This window comes from Rhinopithecus bieti, unplaced genomic scaffold (genome assembly GCF_001698545.2).
Source record: "Rhinopithecus bieti isolate Rb0 unplaced genomic scaffold, ASM169854v2 scaffold_3878, whole genome shotgun sequence".
Taxonomy (NCBI): Eukaryota; Metazoa; Chordata; class Mammalia; order Primates; family Cercopithecidae; genus Rhinopithecus; species Rhinopithecus bieti.
In genome coordinates, this window is record NW_016805059.1 from 4,682,102 (window position 1) to 4,707,078 (window position 24,977).

Below are 24,977 nucleotides of genomic sequence, written 5' to 3' on the forward strand. Positions count from 1 at the left end.
TCTACCAAGAAGACTGAGGCTACTCTATTGCACCGGAGATTCATAGGTGAATTTCCCCCTCTCTTTTAATAAGATGTCCACTAAGAGTTTCAAAATACTGATACGTGGGTGGGAAGACTCTTCAGTAAGACCAAAAGCAACACACGTGTGTCAAGGGAATGAAAAAGAGAGGGTGGAGATAGAAACCAGCTAAGCATACTGGCCTGTGTCGTGACATGGGGCATGTGTCTGGAGAAAGTGGGTGTTGGTTGGGAGGGTTGCAACCCCAACCACCCTATACCCTACATGTACTGCCCTAGCCCCCACTATCCTGTATCAGCTCCTGGACTCAGCACTGGGTGTCCCTCTACCTACCATTCCCAGGGACACTGCCCAGCAGGCCTTGGGTGGGGCAGCAGCCTGGCTCTGCAGAACTGCTGGACTCAGGTACGGGGATAGCACTATCTCACCTGGCTACTCCCTGCTTTCGCCAAAGGGGACCCATCTGCAGCAAGCAAGCATCATTCCTTCAGCAACATGCCTGAGGATAGTTACGACTGGCTAGACTAGGGGGGTGAGGGGCAGCACTAGAGGCCTACTGGGACTCAAACGATTCTTAGTTTTCTGGTCTCACCCTGAAAGGTTTCCACTGGGGCTTTAGTTATTAGCTTATTAGCTAAGTTGCCTGTAGAGGTAAAATCATTGAGGTGTCATTTCTCTTATTAGATACTTCCTTGAGAAAACAAAAATTTCAACAGAAGCACCATTTGTAGTATCATCACATACCTGCCTCTCTCTGGGCAGCAGGCAAACTGCTTGCAATTTCGGCATCTGCTTTACAAACCTCCCTAGTGCTTTCCTGTATACACCAGCTTCTTACATTGATGTCACTGCTCAGCTCAGACCTCTCAAAGTCACTGCACACAAGCTTTAGGTCACTCTGTTCAGGAGGCCTGGAAGAGCCACACACACAAAAAAACCACATCTGTATTTTATCATGTACACATGCAGACTGCCTTTCCATGACTTATTAGAGGTGAAAATATGAATCTGGGACAATAGGAGTCCTCCTCTCTTTGGGTCTGGTGGAAGAGTATGATGAGCAGAAAGGGATACCAATAAGAAAAAGATTTTGTCAGGGAAATTAAGTGTCTCAAAGAAGCAAGGTTTCCAAAGCAGAGTGCCACACTGCCTGGGTTCTAATTCTGGATCTGCCCCTTACCAGCTTGTCAAACCACATACTGTCTGGGCATCTCACTTCCTGCAGCTGTAAGAACCTACCTTCTGCAGGACTGAAGCAAGGGTGACCTGAGGGGTAACTATTCTGTTTATTATGACCCCAGGTAGCACAGGTGGGTCAGTGGCTGAACAGGGAATAGCAGAGACCTGCCTGTGCCCCGCAGTTTTCTCTAGTTCCTGTTCCACAAATGCCCCTGCCTCTCATAAGCAGAATGAAGGTCTCCACACGGAGGGATGGCTTATGCTTTTCCCCTAAAAACTACCAAATCTGTTAGCGTTTTATAAAGGAAAGATACAAAATGGTCACTTTAAGGTATTTTTAACAAAACAGAAACATAATGGGAAAATAATTTTGCAAACATATTTTAATCTTAAGATATAAACATCTACACTCTCACATTATCCGTATCTAACATCACCAAAGTAAGTTTAAAAGTTAATAGCCAAATGCAAAATTATAAAGTGAAAAACAGATCGAAATATTAAAGGGATAGTAAGAATCACGCACCTTGAGACTGGAGCAACACCCCTTTTCTTGTTCTTTCTACATGTTCGACTTTTATTCCAATTTAAATTTTGTAAATTTCCGTCTCTTTTCTCCTGAAGCTTTTCTTCCTATAAGGATCTTCTTGCTAAAGAAGAAAAAGTCAATGTTTAATGGTTTCAACTAAATATGAATAAAAACATGTTTAAGCGTCTGAAGACCGACTCCATCTGAATTCAGAATGTCCCAGTCTGTTGAAAACTGAGAAGTACGTTTCTCAGCCTCAGTTGGAGCCTTTTCCTCTTTTAAATGTCCGTCATGGTCTATTAACAGACCCAACGGGAGAGGGATTCCCCTTGCCCTTTCAAATTATGAAGTAGCTCAAGTCTTTAACATCTTCTAATACTTATTATTCCTCTTCCTTCCATATGTTGCCCCCTTAAAGTGGATTCACTGCCAGTGGGTAGGCGGTGGTGGGAGCTCACACACCGAGACCCAAGGGCTTAAAAGACACATCTCTTCAGGGTGTTAGGTCCTTTCAGGAGGAAGATGTCTTCTCCAGGCACCTCACAGAGGCAAATCCCCTAGATCCAGAAAAGTCCCCTTCCTATTGACTGACGGATTCACAGTTCATGGAAAGCAAAGATTGGCTCATTTTACCTTCTCTTTCAGAAGGTTGGCCCAGCTAGGCATTGTGAAGTTGAAACATACACTCGACTAACACAAATAACTTGGAAGGAGAAAAAGAAAAGGTTTTAGATAACCTGCAATACCTGTAAGTTCTATGTCTGGGATATTCGAACCCTCATGCATCTCTTAGAGCAATGTGCATACCACAAGAAACAAACCCTAGAAGCCAAATGGGATTTTAACTGTACAGGCAGTGGAATTATGACATTGTTTATTTCTCCTTTATACACCTTTGTTTCCCCCAGTAAGTATGTATTAACCTTTTTCTGATTCTGAAGGTAATTTAAAACCTGACAAGTTAAACATACAAAGCCCTATCCTACAGGACCTTATGCTAATTGCTTAAGTTTGAAGCTAAACAGAAGGACACGCAGACTCAGGATTTAATGTTAAACAGACATGCACTACATTTCTTCATGTATTGTTCCCTGGCGTATTTCTAACTTGGAGGGGGGGTTTCCCACCCCCTGTCCACTCAAGGGCCAACAAAGGCTTGTCGACACAGCAAGTACTTGAGCCTATCCATCCCTCCAGGGTCAGGGACAAACAAAAAATCAGTCTCTCGGTGGGGTCTGAGAAAGCGTGAGCTGGTAAGCAGTCACTCTCATACTTGGCTGCCTTTCTCAAATCCACCTGGTTGGAACTGTCATCCTGTGCAAGCAAAAGGGTGAGTACATTCAGGACTACTGAGAGGCGGGACTCGGTGACAGAAGCATCAAAGAGTTCTCCGTGAGTATGACCAAGAAAAGGAGAATGCAGGACAAGCTAGATTCAGAGGCGTAAGACATATCCCAGAAAGAGTGGCAGGGAGCACTGGGATGTAGCTGAGACAGAACAGGCCGGCAATGGAGGCAGCGGGTGGAACAGGGAGGGAAAGCGAGCCAGAGCACACAGCAACAGACTTGTCAAGAAATCCGAGGAAGAGCAAAGCACCACCTGGCTGCTTTCTGGTACAGAGGGTCCCAGACAGAGAAGGGCAAGACTAACCAGGAAACTGAAGAGTCACATGGAGCTGCAATTAGGAGCATATCTCGGAGGCTAAACTGCCTAGTTTCAATCTTGTGACTTGATTACCAGCTGTGTAACCCTGGGCAAGTTACTCAGCCTCTCTGACACTTAGCCTCTCTGCCTCAGTTTCCTGAGTCATCCTCAAAGCACTGTGTGGACGACGTTACCTATCATCTCATAAGCTATTTACATGAGACTTAGTTATCGTCATCGTTATTATTGGGTTATTTGGAGGTTTTTTTGGTGGTTTTTTTTTTGTTTTGTTTTTATAGACAGGGTCTTGCTGTGTTGCTCAGGCTGGAGTGCAGTGAGACAATCATGGCTCACTGCTGCCTCAACCTCCTAGGCGCAAACAACCGCCTACCTCAGCCTCTTGAGTAGTTGACACTACGGGCAAGTGCCACTATGCCCAGCAGCCTTTTTTTTTTTTTTTTTTTTTTTTCCCTGCAGAGAAGGGGTCTTGCTGTGTTGCCCAGACTGGTCTTGAACTCCCGGGCTCAGGAGATTCTCCTGCGTCAGCTGAACTACTTGAACTAGTTAAGTTTGCTGAGGTCTCTGATAGAGGTGATGATTTAACAGATGGCAGTGTGGACAAAGATTTCCTAAACTTTACTAAAAAAGTAAAGGAAGAAATCAAGAGAAATCACAAACTTACTGCACTAAGCCATTCTTAAAGCCACTGCGTATAAGTAAAATCAAATAAGCAATAACTAAGTTTGCTTAGTTTCTTAGCAAACTAAGAAAAAACTCTGATACACAATATTTGATAGAGTTGATATCTTTAACACAGAAAGTGCTCTTACAGAGAATAAAACATTCAAAAGAAAAATGGGCAAAAGACATGAAATACAAATTCATGAAAGAAATATAAAAGCAAAACAAAACAAGAAGAGCTCGTCCAAAATATTTCATCATAAAATAATGTTTTAGAAAAGGTAAATTACAGACTACCTTGTGGTCTCCTCTTTCCATTTTGGTTTTAGAAAACACAAATGTGTTTATGATGCATAAGCACTAGGAAATGGCTGGGGAAGCAGGATCCTGTTCACTGTGTCTGCCTCTGAAGTGTGGAAGCAGAACTAGGTTAGCCATTTACCTCTAAATTTCTAGAATTTCTTTTCAGTGGTAGTGTTTTGGATGAACAGTTTTTTTGTGTTTTTCAGCCTTCTACAAGAAATGAAGGAAAATGCTCACCCTTTCCTAGTAAGAAAACCAAAACATGACTGCTCACCTATCACACTGACCAAGATTTTGCAAACAATTGCTGCTGCACAGAGGAGAATGAAAGCAGCATTCTCAGACATGACATGTGAACAAATCAGTACCAACTTTCTGGAAAGCAATCTGTCAGCACACATAGGAGCTTTACGCAGTTGATACCTGTATTAGTCCATTTTCACGCTGCTGATAAAGACATACCTGAGCCTGGGCAATTTACAAAAGAAAGAGGTCTACTGGACTCACAGTTCCATGTGGCTAGGGAGGCCTCACAATCATGGCAGAAGGTGAAAGGCAGGTCTCACATGGCAGCAGACAAGAGAAGAGAGCTTGTGCAGGGAAACTTCCGTTTTTAAAACCATCAGATCTCATGAGACTTACTATCATGAGAACAGCACAGGAAAGTCCCACCCCCATAATTCAACCACCTCCCATCGGGTTCCTCCCATGACATGTGGGAATTGTAGGAGTTACAATTCAAGACGAGATCTGGGTGCGGACATAGCCAAACCATATCAATACCCTTTCATTCTATTTTTTGACATCTATAACAAAGCCTTATGAGGTGCACAGGTAAGAGGAACAAAATTGCTCATCACAGACCTATTTATGAAAGTAAAAAGTTGGAAACAATCTTAATGTCCAACTGCAGGAGAATGGTTTAAATTATGGCACAGTTAAATGATGAAATGTTATGTAACCACTGAAGACAAAGCTCCCCATTTAATTTTTATGGAAAATTTAGTTATAATCTTATGGCAAAGTTACAGACAATAATAATTATCTTAACTATTTTAAGATACTAGTTTTCAAAATTTGCATAGAAAAGAATACAAAATGTTAAAAGTGGTTTATTCTGGATAGATCTTTTCTACTTTATTCTTTATGCTTCTATAATAATAATTATGAATTACTTGTCTAAGGAAAAAAAAAATCTGCTTAAAAGAAAATAAAAAGCCAAAGCTAGGGTTAAAATTTAGTTTGCGGATTCCAAACCTGGGCTTCAATCTTCCTTGCCAGTAAATCCAGAGGAATGTTCCACATGTATTATATACACAGATTTATACAATTTTGTAAGCTGCAAAATTAGGCTCTAAGAATGTGCAAGAAAAACAAACACTGGGCACTGCACTTGGGAATGTACTTATTGAGAATGATTTTTGCCAAATGAACAACGAAATGGAAAGTATTAATACACTCACAGGATTTTAAAGAACAGTTCTACAAAACAAGGAGTGAGTCACAGAGACAGGAAAGAAACGATAAACCACTGCCCCCAGATCTGCACCAGAGAATCCACCTTGGTTGACTTGGCTGGGGACAACCTTGGGCCACAAAGTACGGCCTATGCCATCCACATCCCTCTGATGGGCATGTCTCCTATGAACTGGCTGCCACCATTAGATGTAGATGTCTGTCCTACACAGGTTTACAGACCAAACAAGGAGAGAGGGTCTCATACAACCACTGAGACCGACAGCAAGAACGACCCTGAGCTCTAGGGACAGAGGTAAACCGCAAGACGCATGCCCTCAGGGATCTAATGGTAAAGACACACAGAGAAGAAAGTAACTTGAAGAAATTGAAAACTGCCATAACCAAGGGCACAACTAAGCTTGGCACAGACAGCCAGGAAGACTTCAGTGCTGGGAGGAGAGTCTGAGATAGGCAATGGCACCCACGCATGTGGCAGGTGGAGGCCAGTGGCAGCACCATTATTCCTTAGTGCCATCTTGGGCTGAGGGGACCTTGGGATAATCATTCCAGTCTCTCCTCCCAGCACACAAGGCTGTGCATCTGCTGGAGTCAGTGCATGGCAGCATCAGTTTCTACTTCATTGCAGGGCAACAGGTAAGACTCCAAAGCCCATGTCAAAAGGATGTTAGGTTAAACTCCTAACTTCATTCATTCCCTCCTAACCCAAATTCAGTGACTATTTCTGCTCCTGAAAGTGTGCCCTACCCTCACCTTCAGGCCTAGCTTTCTGTATACTTGCTATACCTGCACCATCAGCCAGTGTGCAAATTTAACACTGCCTCCTCCCCAAGGTTTGAACTTGGGGCCCTTGTCTTTTCTCCGTGCACACCTCACAGACTCCATGTCTAACCTCCAAATGGGTAACCCCTAAATCTTAAGCTCCAGGCCTAACTTGCTGCAGAAGCTCTAAGCTCCCCACTTCCCAATGTCTACTACACATCTCACTTCAAAGGTCAGCCATCCCTCTCTGTTGGTAGCGATCAATATTATACCTATCACTTTGAGACTTACTGCTTGTCAATACTTTGTAAGTGTTGCCATTCTAAAGCAATTCTCATATTAACCCATTTAATCCTCACAACTCTTTGAGGTAGGATACAATTATCATCCTCATTTTGCAGAAGGATAAAAATGCAATGTTAAGTAACTAACCAAATATTACAGAATGAATACATGATGAACTAGATTCAAATCCAGAAGAAGCCTGGCTGTAAAGTGCAAGCTCTTAACTATGATAACAACATTGCTTTGACAGACATAAAAATGAGCTTATCACCTCCATCAGAATTATCCATTCTAGTCGCCCAGGCTTGGAACCTTGGAGCTACCTTTTGTAAATGGTCATGTAAAAAAATGACTCCTCTCCCGTATGCATTTAGTGCTAAGAAGTCCTGATGGTTTTCTCTTCCAAAATGTCTCTTATCTACTTTCCTATCCTTTACTCCTGCTCAAATGTAAACCCTGATTACATATATCTCCCCGCAGAGTAACAGCCTCTTTGTTAGAAAAGAGCTGGTATCCATTTCTTCCCTCTCTAATTCAATCTCCAAAACATTGAGAATGATCTTCCAATAATGTCTTATATTCACATTCATTCAAAGTATTTACTCAACTACACTGGTTCTATGTAACAGGCATCCTGACAGTCTTTATAAAACTGAATTGAACAATATCCAATTATTACCTTCAGAAAGATCATAGCCCACAGGTTGCTTTCAGTTTGTTAACCACTGTCTGCTCCCCCCGCCCCGCCCCCCACCAGCTCAGAAACCTTCAATAGCTCCCCCAAATCTGCAGAAAGGTCCCAAAGCAACAATCCTCAGGCCAAATCCTCCAAAACAACTTTTTGTTTGGACAAATGTGCTTTTAACAAATTTGATTCTGAAATTCCTTAGCAGGTAACAATTCTTCTGTTCTCTACGGATACCACCACCTTCCTATTGCTTTCACTCAGCCTTATGTCACCATTTGTGTTTCCCATCAAGACCTCGGGACAAAAGTCTGAACTTTCAATCAGCATTCGATGGCCTTCCAACCTAGGAGGACTCTGTCCTCTCCCTCCCATTACTTCCCCAAAGGTAGCTTCTTCTCAGTCAGATGGCTCCCTAACTGCACCCAATTATGCCTCAACGGTTCCTCCACCTGGGGGCTCAGTGCTGCCCACTACCCACCTTCTCTTCTCTGTTCTTCCACATGCTACCTGCACAAGTTTCCACCTCCTCTGGGAGCTTTCCATGGCACCCTGGCCTATATAGACTTTTCAATCTCTGAAATCCCCTCTACTATGAATCTTGGTGTTTGGTTACACAGAAATCTCTTGTCTTTAAATTCATGGTTTGGACTGCTTGCAACATACTTATTTTGTATCATTTCCACTTTATTTGAATTAAAAAATTCATGTTTGTTACAAAGTTTTCATAAAAGAGAAGAAAATAAAAAAGGAAAAAGAAATAATGCAAAATCCCACCACTCAGAAATAACTAGGGTCTCCCATTAATTATTCTGCAAACCTTATCTGTGAGTATTTTTCTATGACCCTACACACATGAAAGAATAGCAGTACAGATGATGGGAATAATTTATAACACTAGGAATATACATAATTTTAACTAAAATGTAAGGGTCAATTTTATATGAATTTAACATAAGAAAATAAACCAAAGTAGAACCAAGGGAACTGCCAAGTTTCAAATAATTATTTCTTCATTACATGCTATATTAATTCCTTAAGGATCTCTCTAAGGTTAAGAAAAGACTGTAAAATATTTTCTTAAGTTATCACCCTTTTAAACTACACATTTCATGTTTTCACAGTACTGGTTCTCTACTAAGAAATATTAAAATTAAAATTTATTTTCACCTACCTCTCAATCCCACTTCCTGGTTTTTGCAGATTATATTAGATTTTTACTTGGTTAACGTTTCAATTTTCCAATCCGTTCTGTGGTTATAATTGCCAAAGTTTTAGTCTTTGCTCTGGATATAAAATGGATTGAAACCTCAACAAGAGACCTTTATTATGCCTTCTTCCATCTGAGTGTTCATTTGTACTTCTATCTGGCTTGGCTAAATTTCATTAACTTGATTTTACAAGAACGGCTTATGATTTCATTTGTATTTAAGGATGTCTGCCTGTTCCCTTTGTACTTGAGTATTAACTTGGCTGGACACAATATTCTTTGTTTACATTTCCATTCTCTCAATGATACTGCTCCACTGTTTCCTGGTGTTAGATGTTCCTATCGAAAAGTCTGAGCTTAAGTTTGTACTTCTTGATTTTCCTGTCTTTGCACAACTCTTTATGTTTGAAGTTCAATTAATTTAACTAAATGCCTATGCCCATTATGATGTATCAGTTTTTCCTATTGTACACATTGTGCCCCTTTGAATCTACAAATTTAGTTCTTCCCTCCTATCAGGAAAATTTTCTTCTATTATATCATGAATACTTTTCTCATCTTTTAGACAGAAGATGATAGATATGAGGACAAAGACAAACAAAAAGCAATACAACTCAGCAAGAGTGTGCCCTAAAACATGGATGTTCAGTAATAACTGGATAGAAGGAATTTGTTAGTCAAGTTCTACTCTGCCATCGTTACCTAAGAATTACCCATATGCTTAAGAATAGACTTTCTTCAGAGTAAAAGCTATCTGGTTTCTCTAAAAATTACTGTAGTAACATTTATATAATTAGAAGGTAAATAAAATTTTCTGAACACACACATCAAACTCACCAGTTACTAATATGGATTCAAATGCAGTGAAACATATGAAATATACATATTCACTTAATACTCAGTTCTAAAAATGAGTTTTGTTCTTTTTAATAGGCAAGAAAAAAATACAGACCTCTACGAAAGGTATGTCCTGTTTCTCAGAACACATGTCTTCTCTAGATGTTTTGTGAATCTTCTTTTCTGAAGAAGGCTTTGTGTCCACCTTCTTCAAAGTTTCACAATGATCTACTTCATTCTTGATAGGTACTTGCTGGTTATTCCCTTTAATAAACAAAAACAATTCAATTTCTAGCTAATAGTTCCCCATATTCTTTCCTACACCAAACAACTAATTTGACTGCATGAGAGTTAAATTTAGCATTGTTTTTAACATTCATGATGCTCTAGAAATTTATTTTGTTCATAAATGAAAGTATACTAAGAGTTCTACAAAAAGTCTTTAAAAGAGGTCAAGGAAAAAAGGTGGGGGGGACACCAATATTCACAGCATCATTATTCATAATAACCAGAAGGTGGGAAAACACCAAGTGTCCACTGATGGATAAACAGATAAACAAAATATGGTATATACACACAACAGAATACCATTCAGCGTGACTCATTGCACAACAATGTGAAATACTTAAGATTACTGAACTGCATGATTAAGATGGTCAAGATGGTTTTTTCAAAAAAGGAATGAAAGTCTGGCACATGCTACAACATGGATGAACCTTGAAGACATCATGCTAAGTGAACTTAGCCAGACACGAAAGGACAAATGTTTTATGATTCTACCCATGAGGGACCTACAGTAATCAAATTCATAGAGACAGAAAGTAGACTGGTGGTTACCAGGTGTTGGGGAAAGGAGATAATGGGTATTTATTATTTAATGGGTACAGATTTACTGTCTGAGATGATTAAAAGTTCTGGAAATGGAAATGGATATGGATAGTGGTGATGGTTGCACAACAATGTGAATGTACTTAATGCCACCAAATTCAATAATTTAAAATGGTTAAAATAACTTTTATGTAATGTATATTTTATATATACATGTTTTTAAGCTGGCAAAGAAGGTGAGAAGGATAAAGACTTGGATTCTGGTCATGACAGCCACTAATTAGTTTTATAGTCAAAGTTAAGTCTCCTAAGCTGCCTGTGCCTTAGTTTTCTTATTCATCAAATGAACACAATCCCCCATTCCTTGCCTCCCTTGTCTGACAGTCATAAAGATGAAAACAGAACAGGTATAACTGTAAAGCATCCCCACCAAAGGACACACGACTGTTTCATGGAAGGTCCTCCCTGCTACAGTGAATGCCCGCCCTGAACCTGTGGAGCAGCCAATCGGCAGAGGAGCCAACAGCTGATTAATCAGATGGCAAAAGGGGGTGCTGGGAGGAACCTTTTCTGAAAATATGTTTTCTTCAATTTTTCTTTTAAATGATTTCATAAGTATACTTCTTCTATCTCTTATCCCACAATAAAGGCAAATGAACTTCAACTCCACAATAACCGGCCTGTTTTCTAATTTGAAACGATGTATTTCAGTACCTTTTTTGTTTGTTTGTTTTTGACATTTTTAACCTTTTATTGTACATACTGTTTGACTTATTTCAATACACATGGATACAATCAATCAATTAAATAATGAATCAACACACATTTTTTTTTTTTTTTTTTTTTTTTGAGACGGAGTCTCGCTCTGTCGCCCAGGCTGGAGTGCAGTGGCCGGATCTCAGCTCACTGCAAGCTCCGCCTCCCGGGTTCACGCCATTCTCCTGCCTCAGCCTCCCGAGTAGCTGAGACTACAGGCGCCCGCCACCTCCCCGGCTAGTTTTTTGTATTTTTTAGTAGAGACGGGGTTTCACCGTGTTAGCCAGGATGGTCTCGATCTCCTGACCTCGTGATCCGCCCGTCTCGGCCTCCCAAAGTGCTGGGATTACAGGCTTGAGCCACCGCACCCGGCCACATTTTCTTTGTTTACAATTCATTCTGCAGGACTGACGTGAAATCTGACTCAAGAGACTTGCAATTTAATTGAGATGGCTCGGGCATGGATACACTGGCAAATTATAAAACTATGAAATGTTAAATATACATTATAGGAAATGTCACAAGCACGAATGATTAATTACTGAGAGTGTTATGCTGTGAGTTCGGAAGCAGTGAGATCACAGTGGGCTGGTTGTGACCTGGGCTGGTGATGGGGTTTCTGAGATTCATATATGCTAAAGCATATATTTATGGCTAAGTTCAGGCACAGTTTGAAACATGGCAAAATGCTAAAAAGCAGGCAAGTATAGATACCTATTTGTGCATCTCGTCCTTTAAAAGTGGGCAAAGATGATGAACTGTAATTGAGTAATGTGCTCAACTAATTAATACACGTTTTAGTCCGTCATTCCATTTGTTTCACTGTTTTCATTCAAAGCCATCTTCTTGAAGTTCTGCGGATTGACCAATTTCCTAGCTTCTTTTTTTTTTTCTTACCAGTAAATGTCTTTTCTAATTCAGTACCTTCTTTTTTCTTGAACTAAGAATCCCTAACGATACCTTTGAAATCTGAGAAGTTGAGATGACCACGGGGCAGAGCAAATATTTCCCAGCAAAGCAGGCTGCAGGCTCCAGCAGGATAACCTAACCAGATTATCAGCAGAGGCTCCAATCCAGCCCTTCTGTGGGACTCGAGGCAGGTCAGGTCTCTCACCCACAGAAGGAAAGGAGGAGTCAAGTCCCCTCTGATTCTGAAATTCTGAGGCTACAAATTAAACTCACTCAAAGCAAGATACATAAAGTTTTCAAATAACACTTACCAGGTAAACATACTTTTATTTGGTTAACAGAAAATTATATAAATATTATGTAACCATAAAAATGCTAGCCAAGCAAATGGCACACACCTTGTGAAGTAATGCAGGCTTTTATGGTTTAAGTACAACCAGGACATATTAGGTCTTACACTTTCACAAAAAGGGACTCTATCCCAAAATTAAGTTTATATTCTCCAAATGTTACAAAATGAATACAGAAAATAAATCCTTTGGCCAGACTCATTACATAATGTTTTTAATGCTTTTGGCTGTGATGGAAATACAATGGCCAAAGTCACATCCAGAGACAAAGCTGATCACTATCAACTGCTTCCTTTAATAACTGGGAGTAACTTAGAGTTAGTGAAGAATCGGAATCAAAGGCTACTAAGGCTACTTCCCAGGAATTTCTGTCTCTATAGGACAGTCAACTATTTGCCTAGAGGGTTTAGATCGACTTCATTGAGAGGACTGCTGGGACACATCTTTCAGATCCCTTTCAAACCTGTGCATTTCCGAACCATGAGCATCCTACAGCAGCCCTGTGGAATCATTACCCTCCATTTCCTACCTTGTCAAAATTAAAAGTCATTCTTTAGCAGAGATCACCTTTGAAATTTAATTCCTTCTAAAACACAAACTGACGGTTAGATATCCACAAAGGAAAACATCAAGCACTGTGAAAGAGTAAAGCAGACAGCCAAAAGCAAGGCAGACAGGGTCCATACCAGAAAAAGAAAGCACAAGAATATCGCTTTGAATTCTGGAAGCCATAAGCATGAAATACAATGCAGATATTTGCCTCAAAAAATAGGTGCTACTCCTCCAGTGTCCTAATTTGTAAGAAAATGGATTTCCTTCAGTTTTCTTTAGGCCAAGAATATAGCACTGAAAGTATTAGTCATCGAAGTTTCTTAGGAAGGATCCAAATTTAATAGCCAGTACAAAACCATCCCCAAAAAGTAATAATGCACAGACTTTTAGAAAATTAGTAATGCCTTCTTGGGGCCAAGAATCAGGAAAAACAATAAAATGAATGTTAACAACAAGTTCTGCAGTAACTCTGAGAAATTCTAACATGAAAGTATTCAAGAATATGGGACACCAAATACATATGTCATTTACAAATAGGGCATGCAATATGGTTCGGTTCTGTGTCCCCCACCAAAATCTCACGTCGAATTGTAATCCTCAAATGTTGGAGGAGGGGCCTGGTGGGAGGTGACTGGATCATGGGGGCGGACTTCCCCCTGGCTGTTCTCATTATAGTGAGAGAGTTCTCACGAGATTTAGTTGTTTAAAAGTGTGCAGCACTTTCCCCTTCACTCTCTTCCTCCTGCTCCCTACCATGCAAGATGTGCTTGCTTCCCCTTCGCCCCTCCACCATAACTGTGTTTCCTGAGGTCTCCCCAGAAGCAGAAGCCTGTACAGCCCACAGAACTGTGAGCCAATTAAACCTCTTTATAAATTATCCAGTCTCCGATATTTCTTTATGGCAGTGCAAGAACAGCCTAATACACCAAGTCATCCTATTAAGCATGCAACTTCCCCATGACCTCACGGAGTAAGAGTGTTTGTACCACAGTTAAAAATCAAAAACAAATGGAAAGAACACTAATAATAATAAAGGGGGCAGGAGAAGATGTTGGCGGGAGGGGGGTGGTGAATATGTTAATGACCTTCACGGTGGTAATGGTTTCACGATGTATACTTATTCCCAAACTCATCAAGATGCATACATTATGTACAGCTTTATAGGTCAATAGCTCCTTTAAAAAGTGGTTAAAAAACAGAAGCAAATGGAAGAACAAGAAACAAGTGACCTCCCTCAGTAACCTGCTTAAAGTTGTACTGTCTCAAATCTAATCACAATCACGTGGTCTGTTTTGAATAAACCATTAAATCTTCAAGTTAACAGTATCTTTAAGTAAATGGGAACATTTTTTGAATTTCTGCAAATACCAGTAATTTCAGAAAGTTGAGGTATCTAATTCAGTGAACACCTTCAGGTACTGTTAAGCTCAAGGCTTAAGCTATTATCAAATTTAATTATACCTTACATTATCACAGGTAGAAAGCCATGAAATAATTTGCTCACTATTTCTCCTTGGTAGTGCTGCAGCCAAACATAGCTTGTCTTTAGCCATAATTCTAAATCTACATTATTTTGATCAGACAGTGAAAATGGTTACAAACATTTAAAAAGAGCTATATTCACAAGATCATTTACATTACACATAAAGCCCAACTCTTGTCAGATGACCAAGAGGTTCTGGAACGTGTAACAAATGTTTGACAAGTTTAACTGATAGTTGTTTGACAAGCTGATGCCAAAACAAGTGTAGAAAACAGAGCCTTAAAGAATGTCAGCAGACTTTATTTCTATTGGGAATTTTAATTAATTATTTCCTATAGGCCTCTCCGAAGCAGGCAGGGGAAATGGAGTAGAAAAGAGACACATTTTTTTTTTCATTTTTTATTTTTGCTTTTATTTTGAGACAGGGTCTCACTCATTGCCCAGGCTGGAGTACAGAGGCACAATCACGGCTCACTGCAGCCTTGACCTCCTGGGCTCAAGTGATTCTCCCACCTCAGCCTCCCAAGTAGCTGGGACCACAGGCCCATGCTGATGTACCACGATACCTGGCTACATTTGGCTACTACATTTCTTTTGGTAGAGAAGGGGTTCACCATGTTGCCCAGGCTGGTCTGGAACTCCTGGGCTCAAGTGATCTGCCCACCACGGCCTCCCAAATAAGACACATTTTCTGTTACTTACAATTACTCTGTTTCTTGATGACAAGTATGTAGTCAAAGTCATGCATACATACCCTAGAACATTTTCTTCTCACACAATAAACTACACCTGGCAGGGGGAAAGCCTCAGAATAGGAGAAGGCAGATTCTTCAGGTGCCTCTAGGAGTTTTGATAGGTTAGGAAAATCACTTAAAGTATTCTTAAGAGGCAGGAATGTCCCCACCTTTCCCTTTTTCCATTTAAAGGCAATCTTGTGACTAGAATGGTTTCTACGACCATTTGTATACTTTGGGAGAAATGGCTAAAATGTAGCAAACACACTGAGTTCCCATTCTGCTGGAATCCTAACTGCCAGTCACACAGTAGACAACGTGACTGGCACTTAGGACTCTCAGCTATCAGGCAGGTTGAGCCCAGCTCAAAGACCAAGCTGTTTTCTTCAGATTCTAGAAAAGATCTTACAATGGAAACAACACACATTTCGCAAAGTAAAATACTTTTCAAAACTAGCAAAGAACTAATGCTCAAAGCTGGAAGTAAAAACTTGAAGGTTCTTATATATATGGTTTTCTCATTCTCAAGCATTCTTTGCACTTGTGACTTACCTGTCAATTATACGCCTGTTTACCATTTGCCAAGTTATTGCAATGCTCTCCTCTGAAATTCAACAGAGCCCCAAACCCTTAATATTATTAAAACTCCAAACCCTCCCTTCAGACTATAATTATCTTTCCCTAGATTTCTCAGTCCTTTCTTATATTTAATATTTTAAATTCCTGAAAAATTTTAAATTGTACATGGATAGCAGGCGATTTATTCACTTTTTAACATCTCTGATATTTTCCTAGGACAGTGCTGTGAACATGAAACAGTCAGAACAAAATGCCTGTCAATGAACGAACTTCCCTGGGAGGAATCTCCTGCTAACATATTACTTCTGTAGACAAGTAGAGAACTGTGTTGAATTAGCACCTCTGAATTTGCTGGTCTGAACATGTTGGAAAGTAAAAGTTCTTTCCTCAGTTCTTATTTGATCTGATCAACAATCACTCTGGTACCACTTAACATGTTGCTGATCCAGCCAAATGGTATTTTTAAATTCTGGCAGTGAAAGATTTGTTGCCATTTAAAACATTATAAGCACACTATTCATCTGTACAGGAAGGAAAGATTCTGGGCAGGTTTACCATCTACAACGATACAGGCAAATCCTATGTTTCCAGACTCCCATATTAAATTTATTCATGCTTATTAAAGTGTTATTACCTGCTAATCTTGCCTCAGCTATCGGCATTGAACATCAAGTACTGGACAGGAGGATCCTGAAGAAGAATTCAAATCCTCTGACCTACTCTGACACCATATTTCTCCTCCATGCCTTTATATTTCAACTGCTTTAAAGTATGAAGATATAGAAGGTCCCTCCCATCCATCTACCACACTGCCACAGGCATTGCATCTTGCAGGTGCATATCTCTTGTGGGCACAAGGGATCACAGAAGAAGCACTTCTGGAGGGAGGATTCCCTCAAACAACTCTAATTTCAAGTGTGTGCCAAGTCATCCTGACTGTGCTCAAGCCCAAAAGACTAACATAACAGGAGAAACGTCCAACAGGTCTCACCCCATAATTAACCCTTTCACAAATGTTTTGTATTCTACACCCCAGAGAGTGTCTGAGACAAACAGAATAAGACACCCAATCACCCCATCGTAATACATCCACAGACAAGGTACACCATGGTTTCATGTGAAGATCTGGCTAACTGCATTACCAGGGGGCATACTCACAAGCCAGGTGGAGGAGACACAGGGCACAGTGTCCACCCTGCAGACATAAGTCCACTTCAGGCATGCGCACCACTGCCAGGGGAAACAGTACAAACGGGTTGTACTAAGTGCACCAAGAATGCATGTGTGCAGCTGCCTAGACCACATTCCCCTCAGAGGACTCCAACTTTCTTTTAAATTAGAAATGTCCTTTTATACAACATTTTAAATTCAGTTTAGGACTTTCACCGAATGCATAAAGCTCATCACAAGTAGTCAATCCATAAAATTTCTGTACCTCTTCTCCAATATCAAGAAGTGAAAAAGATGAAGTTGTGTTTAGATGCTTCAAAAAGACAAAAGGCAACTGAGTTTTCCCAGATTAAAAGTGTCAAAATCTGACTATAGGCCAGCAGTGGTGGCTCACGCTTGTAATTCCAGCATTTTAGGAAACCAAGGCAGGCAGATTGCTTGAGCTCAGCCTGGCCAACACGGTGAAACCCCATCCCTACAAAAAAATACAAAAATTAGTTGGGCATGATGGCATGTGCCCATAGTCCCAGCTACTCGGGAGGCTGGGATGGGAAGATGGCTTGAGCCTGGAGGTGGTGGCTGCAGTGAGCCAAGATTGCGCCACTGCACTCCAGCCTGGGTGACAGAGCCAGACCTTATTTCAAACATAACAAAACAAATCTGACTATAACAGGTACAGAAATGTGTATATTAAAATGGTCAGGATGGACAAAAAAAGAAAATAAGCACAGACCTTTCTAAACTTATAAATAAGCACAATAGGCCAAAGGGATCTATTAAAGGATAATGACAATTCTCTATGGAGGTCGTCCCCCTAGTCTACTTTGGCATGTATTTTCCTTAACTGTTTTTAATACATGAGAACATCTGTCTTCTTTTAACCAAGGAATACAATTAGAGAAGAACCAGGGCCAGGCAGCTATTAAATAAAATAGCTGAAGTTTTGTTCAGTCAGAAACATTTCATGGGCTGATTAATTTTTACAAATAGTCTGAAAATCTGAGTTAAAAAATAATTAAGGCCAGGTTCAGTGGCTCATGCCTGTAATCCCAGCACTTTGGGAGGCTGAGGTGGGTGGATCACTTGAGGTCAGAGTTTGAGCCCAGGCTGGCCAATATGGTGAAACTTCGTCTCTACTAAAAATACAAAAATTAGCCAGGTGTGGTGATACACACCTGTAATCCCAGCTACAGAGACTGAGGCAAGAGAATCACTTGAACCCAGGAGGCGGAGGTTACAGTGAGCCAAGATCACACCACTGCACTCTAGCCTGGGCGACAGAGCAAGACTCCATCTCAACAAATAAATAAATTAATTAATTAATTTAGAAAAAGGTGTCCATGTCGTCCCAACAAGAAAATACGATATTCATAGTCTTCTAAACCTATGTACTAAAATTTAAACCTCTTAGTCACAACATTTTAAAACCTGATGTCTCATCTTGAACTTTTATATGTCTTTTTTCAACATTTAAACCTTTGCTAAAACTAAAAAACTCAGCATCCACAATTAAAACTAACGGTTACAGGTGAGAACAAATTCCATCAAAAACAGACTCGGGACAAACAGGAGAGAATTATCAAAGGGGATGAAAAGATTACCATTATTTTTCCTGGAAATTTCTGGCAAGTCTGGCTGGTGGTACTGAGGTGAGTTTCTTGGTAAATGGTTTTCAGGTAGTTTCTTGGAGGCCTTCAGTGGACAGAGCTCCTGTTCCTTGAACTCGGCTGTGTTCTCTGAAGTTTTAATGTCAGTTTCCTTAGGAAACATACATGTCTGTATTCCCTCCTTCATATTACATTCTGAAGAAGGATTATTGAAAACAATTGTGTTTTTCAGTGTGTTTTCTTCTTTATTCAGTAAGTTTTTGGGAAGGGTTAAATTCTTCTGCAGGTTGACATTTATGCCACTTGCATATTTGAGGTTGATCCAGTTCTCACCCATGGCATCAGTGCAAATGTCCTCTTTAGCAGCAGGCAGTGAGCTGCCAAGGGGCGAAGTCTGTTTTTCCTCAGTAGTTGTGCTGGTGCTGCTGGCTGCAGCTGTGCTGGTTTTGTGTTTACTGTAATATACTGAGCATTTGTGCTTCTTCTGAGAATGACCGTAGGTGGCTGGGCTTCTCTTTGTAGCATTCTGGATCCTGCTTTGGGGAGTGTTCACTGGAAGGCAGTTCTTCCCCCTGCCTTTATCAGAGGGGCCATATGTATCGAGAAAGTTCTTGCAATTGCTTCTGAATTTAAGAAGAAAAACATTTAGCATAAAGGCAAAGCAAATCAAACTCTACTTCTCCACTTCCACATCCATGAGAAAAGGGTAGCAATCAGTACGGAGCGTAAGTTCTACCTTCCCTTCTTCTAAAGCTCCAAGAGTTGTCTGCCAATGAGAATACCCATCAACTAAGTCCTTGCATGGAGACTATCTCATAATAATAACGCGGCAGCTGTTCACATAGTGACTTAAAGGAAATTTTATGAAAATAAATGTGGAGTCAAAATTTATGGTTACTTAAAATTAAATCAGAAACGAGTAATATCAAAAGCGAGAAACTGCTCCCACTCCCAACCACACTATAAGAATTCTTACTTGTAAGAATGGGAGCTGATTACATCCATGGGACCATTGTTTTGCTGTGAAGAGGAGCTAGCATTTTGCCTCTGTCTTGTTTTCATGAATTCCATGAGAATGTACTGTGCTTGTTGGAAGGCTATTAAAATCACACCCAACAGGGACAAACTGAGGAAGAAAGCAATGAGGTTCAGTATTGCATGGTTCTGACTGGCATTCAAAAGACTAGTTTCATTACAGAAGAGTGGGGAATGATTTACGAGAAACATCTGAAGATGCAGTATTAAAATTCCCTAAGATTTATCACATAATTTCTGATGTTCCTTAAAGATTAAAAAAACACACAATTTTCCAAAATTGTGCATATTTATAAATTTGACATTACAATTCCATTTTTATGAAATCATTCAAAAAGGGTCATTCCTGTCTTCTAATCTCAAATCATCACTGCATGAGCTAACACAAGTAATTAACATTCATATCATCCACCATGACTGCCTATGAATATACTATATATGAGGCACAACTGTCTACGATACTTCTAGGTCCTATGACTCTCTTACGATTAGTTTACTATAACCTTAAAGTGTGCCAGTGAATATTTCATGTATGTCACAGTTCTCAAGGCAGTAACAATTCCACTCGATTCATATACTTTGACTATACTCGGGCAGTTTACGTTTTCACGCAACTTGCCTGGATGACTTCTCTACTCCATGAGAGGAGAACAAGGGAGATGGTAATGGTTTACCTGACAAAGAAGACCGTGAGTCTCCAAAATGACTCCTCCCAGCTGGGTCCTGGAACCACATCTGCACACAAGGGCAACAGGTGATGAGGGAGAGTCACATTGAGAGTGAAGCGAAATTCTAGGTCTGCTGCGGTTACAAGAGTTAGGTCCCGAATTACCCAGGAAGAGGTAAAGTCTGGAGTGAACCTGAAAATAAAAGAATCATCCCTATGAACTTTTAATTGTTTTAATTTTAGCCACAAAGCAAAATAAAGACAACACATCTTACTTCTACAAAAGAAATATTTACATAAAACAACATAAGATGTCTTAACAATGGAAAAAGTTTTCCTCCTCACACTGTTAAATGCACCACAAAACTGAAATCAAGTTAAAGCCCAATGCTTACACAATGCTGATATCGCGGGATGTGTTTGGGTCCAGGGAAAACTGATGACAATCCAGCACCTCGAATCCATAACCTTGGCAGTTATACCCATTAATTTTCAGAGACGAAACAGTTATAGGAAGAGGTCCAATATTCTCAACTTTAAAGTTCTTTGTAATAGATAAAATTTGCTTGCTGTCTTTCAGTTCTACTGGGAACCAAAAAAAGATATATTTAGTATATGTGAACTATAAAATTTATTTAAAATAATTTATTGGGTCAATATTTATTAAATAAACCAAACCATGATCTATATCACTAAAATGTGAAAAAAATCCAACATAAGCTCAAAGTATGATTTCTATCTAATTTCTAGAACAATTATAGATTCTGTTCTAGGATACAACAGAGATACTTAAGTAGGCAAGATTTTTCTTACCTGAAATGTTCTACCAAGATACAAAAAGTAACCAAAATCTCTTCTTTGGTCCTTTACTTGTTAAAGGTTAAGGTAAAAAGTTTGTTCTTCTCAAAAGTCAAATAGTTTGATTTACTACAAGCCACCATATACCCCATGCCCTATAATTTTCACTCACATTGAACCAGGCACCAGTTAAGGGGATGTATAAGTGCTTCTGTAAAAATCCATCACAGCTGCTAGAAACACAGTTCAAACATGTGCTATGCTATTATAAAGAAGCAAATCCTTGCAAATAAATGAGAACACATTTTATACTGAGTTTGAAAAAAGAAAGGTTATGACAATTTTTAAATATCCTTGTGAATTTATAACAATCTATCCCATATAAGGACTAATATTTTTATCTGGTTCCAGTTTTTTTTTTTGTTTTAGAGACAGGGTCTCACTCTGTTGCCCAGGCTGGAATGCAGTTGTATGATCATAGCTCACTGCAGCCTTGAACTCCTGGACTCCAGCAGTCCTCTGACCTTAGCCTCCCAAGTAGCTAAGACTACAGGTACACTCCACCACAGCCAGGAAATTGTTTAATTTTTTTGTAGAAATGGGGTCTCACTACATTGCCCAGGCTGACCTTGAACTCCTGGGCTCAATCAATCCTCCAACGTGAGAAACCTAAAGTGCTGGGAATACAGGCATGAGCTACAGTGACAGGTCTGGTTCTACAGTGGTTTTTTTTTTTTTTTTTTTGAGACGGAGTCTCGCTCTGTCGCCCAGGCTGGAGTGCAGTGGCGCAATCTTGGCTCACTGCAAGCTCCGCCTCCCAGGTTCACGCTATTCTCCTGCCTCAGAGTAGCTGGGACTACAGGAGCCCACCACCATGCCCGGCTAATTTTTTATATTTTTAGTAAAGACAGGGTTTCACCATGTTAGCCAGGGTGGTCTTAATCTCCTGACCTCGTGATCCACCTGCCTTGGCCTCCCAAAGTGCTGGGATTACAGGCATGAGCCACCGTGCCCGGCCTAGTTTTTATTTTACTTCCTAATTCTAGCATTCAGAGTCAACTCTAAATAACCGAATGAATAAATGGAATAATAAATACCCTAAAGAAGAATTCTGAATGTCAAATTACTAACAAATCTTTTCTTTTGGAGACAGAGTCTTGCTCTGTCACCCAGGCTCAAGTGCAGTGATACAATCTCAGCTCACTGCAACCTCCACCTTCCAGTTTCAAGCAATTCTCTAGCCTCAGCCTCCCAAGTAGCTGGGATTACAGGCATGCGCCACCACGCCCAGGTAATTTTGTATTTTTAGTAGAGACAGGGTTTCACCATGTTGGCCAGGCTGGTCTCAAACTCCTGGTCTCAAGTGATCTGCCTGCCGCAGCCTCCCGAAGTGCTGGGATTATAGGCGTGAGCCACCATGCCTGGCCTCTAACAAATCTTTTCAAACTCAGTGCCCATTTAGCATAGTTTTCTAAAACGAACAGAAATCTACTCAGCCATTCAGATAGTCCTACAAATAATCCAATGGTTTCACCAACCAGGTTTCTCTGTAGAAAACATAGTTACACTAAAATGCTTTCTGTGTTTTTATAAAATTAAAATTAGTAATAGGAAAATAAGAATTTACCGAAAGCATTTTACATTCATTGTTTATTTCTGTCTCAGTTCCTGAGGAAGTTGCTGAAACTAATATAAGTAGTTTAAAGGCATTTCATTTAACTACATGCATAATTTTAAAATTTTCTAGTGCAACATATTAATGCATTTCTAAATCTGCACTGTCTGATATGGTAGCCATTAGACATATGCAGCTATTTAAACTTAATTAAAATAAATTTTAAATTAACTTTAGTCACGCCAATTATTTTTATTTTTGATTTTGTTTTTTTCTTAGACAGGGTCTCACGCTGTCACCCAGGCTGGAGTGCAGCGGCATGGGTAGCTCACTGCAGCCCAGATCTCCTGGGCTCAATCAATCCTCCCACCTCTGGCTCCTGAGTAACTGGGACTACAGGCATCTGCCACCATGCCTAGCTAATTTTCTCTTATTTTTAGTAGAGATGAGGTCTTGCTTTGTCGCCCAGGCTGGTCTCAAATTCCTGAGCTCAAGAAATCTTTCCAACTTGGACTCCCAAAGTACTGGGATTACAGGTGTTAGCCACCACACCCAGCAACTAGTTATTTTTAAAGACTTCTTTTTTTCTTTTTTGAGACGAAGTCTTCACTCTTGTCACCCAGGCTGGAGTGCACTGGCGCGATCTCGGCTCACTGCAACCTCCGCCTCCTGGGTGCAAGTGATTCTCCTGCCTCAGTCTCCTGAGTAGCTGGGATTATAGGCATGCGACACCACGCCTGGGTAATTTTTGTGTTTTCAGTAGAGATGGGGTTTCACCATGTTGGCCAGGCTGGTCTCGAACTCCTGATCTCAGGTGATCTGCCCACCTCAGCCTTCCAAAGCGCTGGGATTACAGGCGTGAGCCACCGTGCCCCGCCATTTTTAAAGACTTCTTAACCACATGTGGCTAGTGGCTACTGTCTTGGATGACACAGAAACAGAATATTTTCATCATCACAAAAAGTGCTATTGGTTAGCACACTTTTAATGTTTTCTCCAGTCATCATTTCAGTGATTTTCTGTGATTAGGTAACTGACAGCTTCGTGTATTTATTTTAAATATTTAACACTACTCTGATAATTCAGCAATTACGCAATCTTTTTTCCCTCTGTATCTTTTTGGTTTGTTTGTTTTAGAGAGGGGGTCTTGCTATGTTGCTGGGGTTGGCCTGAAACTCCTGAACTCAAGTGATTCTCCCACCTTAGCCTCTTGAGTAGCTGGGACTATAGGTGCTGATATGGTTTGGATCTGCATCCTCACCAAAATCTCATGTTCAATTGTAATCCCCAATGTTAGAGCTGGGACCTGATGGGAGGTCAATGGATCATGGGGGTGGTCTCTCATGGTTTAGCACCATGAGAAGCTGAGCGGATGCCAGCATCATGCTTCCTGTACAGCCTGCAGAGCCATGAGCCAATTAAACCTCTTTTGTTTATAAATTACCCAGTCTCAGGAATTTCTTTACAGCAATATGAGAACAGACTAATAAAGGCCTGCACCACCACCTAGCTTACGTCTATTATCTGAGTTAAATATCTCAAGATACCACTCTAACCCAGGGGTACCAGCCTATATATGCTCAAATATTTGCCTGATTTCATTATTTGCATCAATACAATGAATTTACCATAAATTTTTAGAATTTAGAATTTAACAATTTTAAATTTTAGAATTTAAAATTTAGAATGTATAGAACCCTTTCACTCTCAGTTTTAATGCCAACCTTCCCTGTCAAGAGTGCCACGCATATGAACTCACGTCTACGGCAGTCCATCAGTGTGGACTCGGGCACCTTAAATCGGAGGGAGCCTCCTGCACCTGGAAGTCTTCCACCCACTTTTAATAACTCTCTCGCTCCAAATCCTTCCACGCCAATCATGTCAATAACAGTCAAGTTATTCCTGTAGTGAAAGAAAATACAAATAAAAAGGCATTACATGGAGTCACAAAGTACAATGTACTTGAATTTAAATATTCCCAGTTAGCAAGAATATTTTTAAACTTTTTTGAAGTTTTAAAAAAGAAAATCAATTTAAATAGTGTGGAATCTTCTTCCATCTCACAGAACAAGGGTGCAGCCACAGGCAAGGGAAGCTGCCACTGCCAAGTACCAAAGTGAGCTGACTGCAGCAAGAACATGCAAACAATTATGACCCCCTTCCAACTACAGCCCACACATGTAGCCTCATATGTTTTTCTAATAACTAGAAACCAGGGTAGTGATCAGACATTCGAGAAAAAAAACTGAAGAAATAAACTGGGGAACACAGACAAACACTAA

At 40.2% G+C, this 24,977-nt stretch overlaps 1 protein-coding gene across 1 annotated transcript in view; it reads right to left on the reverse strand.

Moving 5' to 3' along the window:
• TMEM131L (transmembrane 131 like) overlaps window positions 1-24,977 on the reverse strand; it is a 171,452-nt gene that overhangs the window by 13,926 nt on the left and 132,549 nt on the right. The window contains 9 exon segments of the mRNA XM_017871092.1: window positions 766-932; window positions 1,727-1,829; window positions 1,832-1,850; window positions 9,728-9,876; window positions 18,575-19,203; window positions 19,557-19,706; window positions 20,290-20,475; window positions 20,678-20,864; window positions 24,455-24,597. Of these exon segments, the coding sequence (XP_017726581.1) occupies window positions 766-932; window positions 1,727-1,829; window positions 1,832-1,850; window positions 9,728-9,876; window positions 18,575-19,203; window positions 19,557-19,706; window positions 20,290-20,475; window positions 20,678-20,864; window positions 24,455-24,597 (1,733 nt within the window).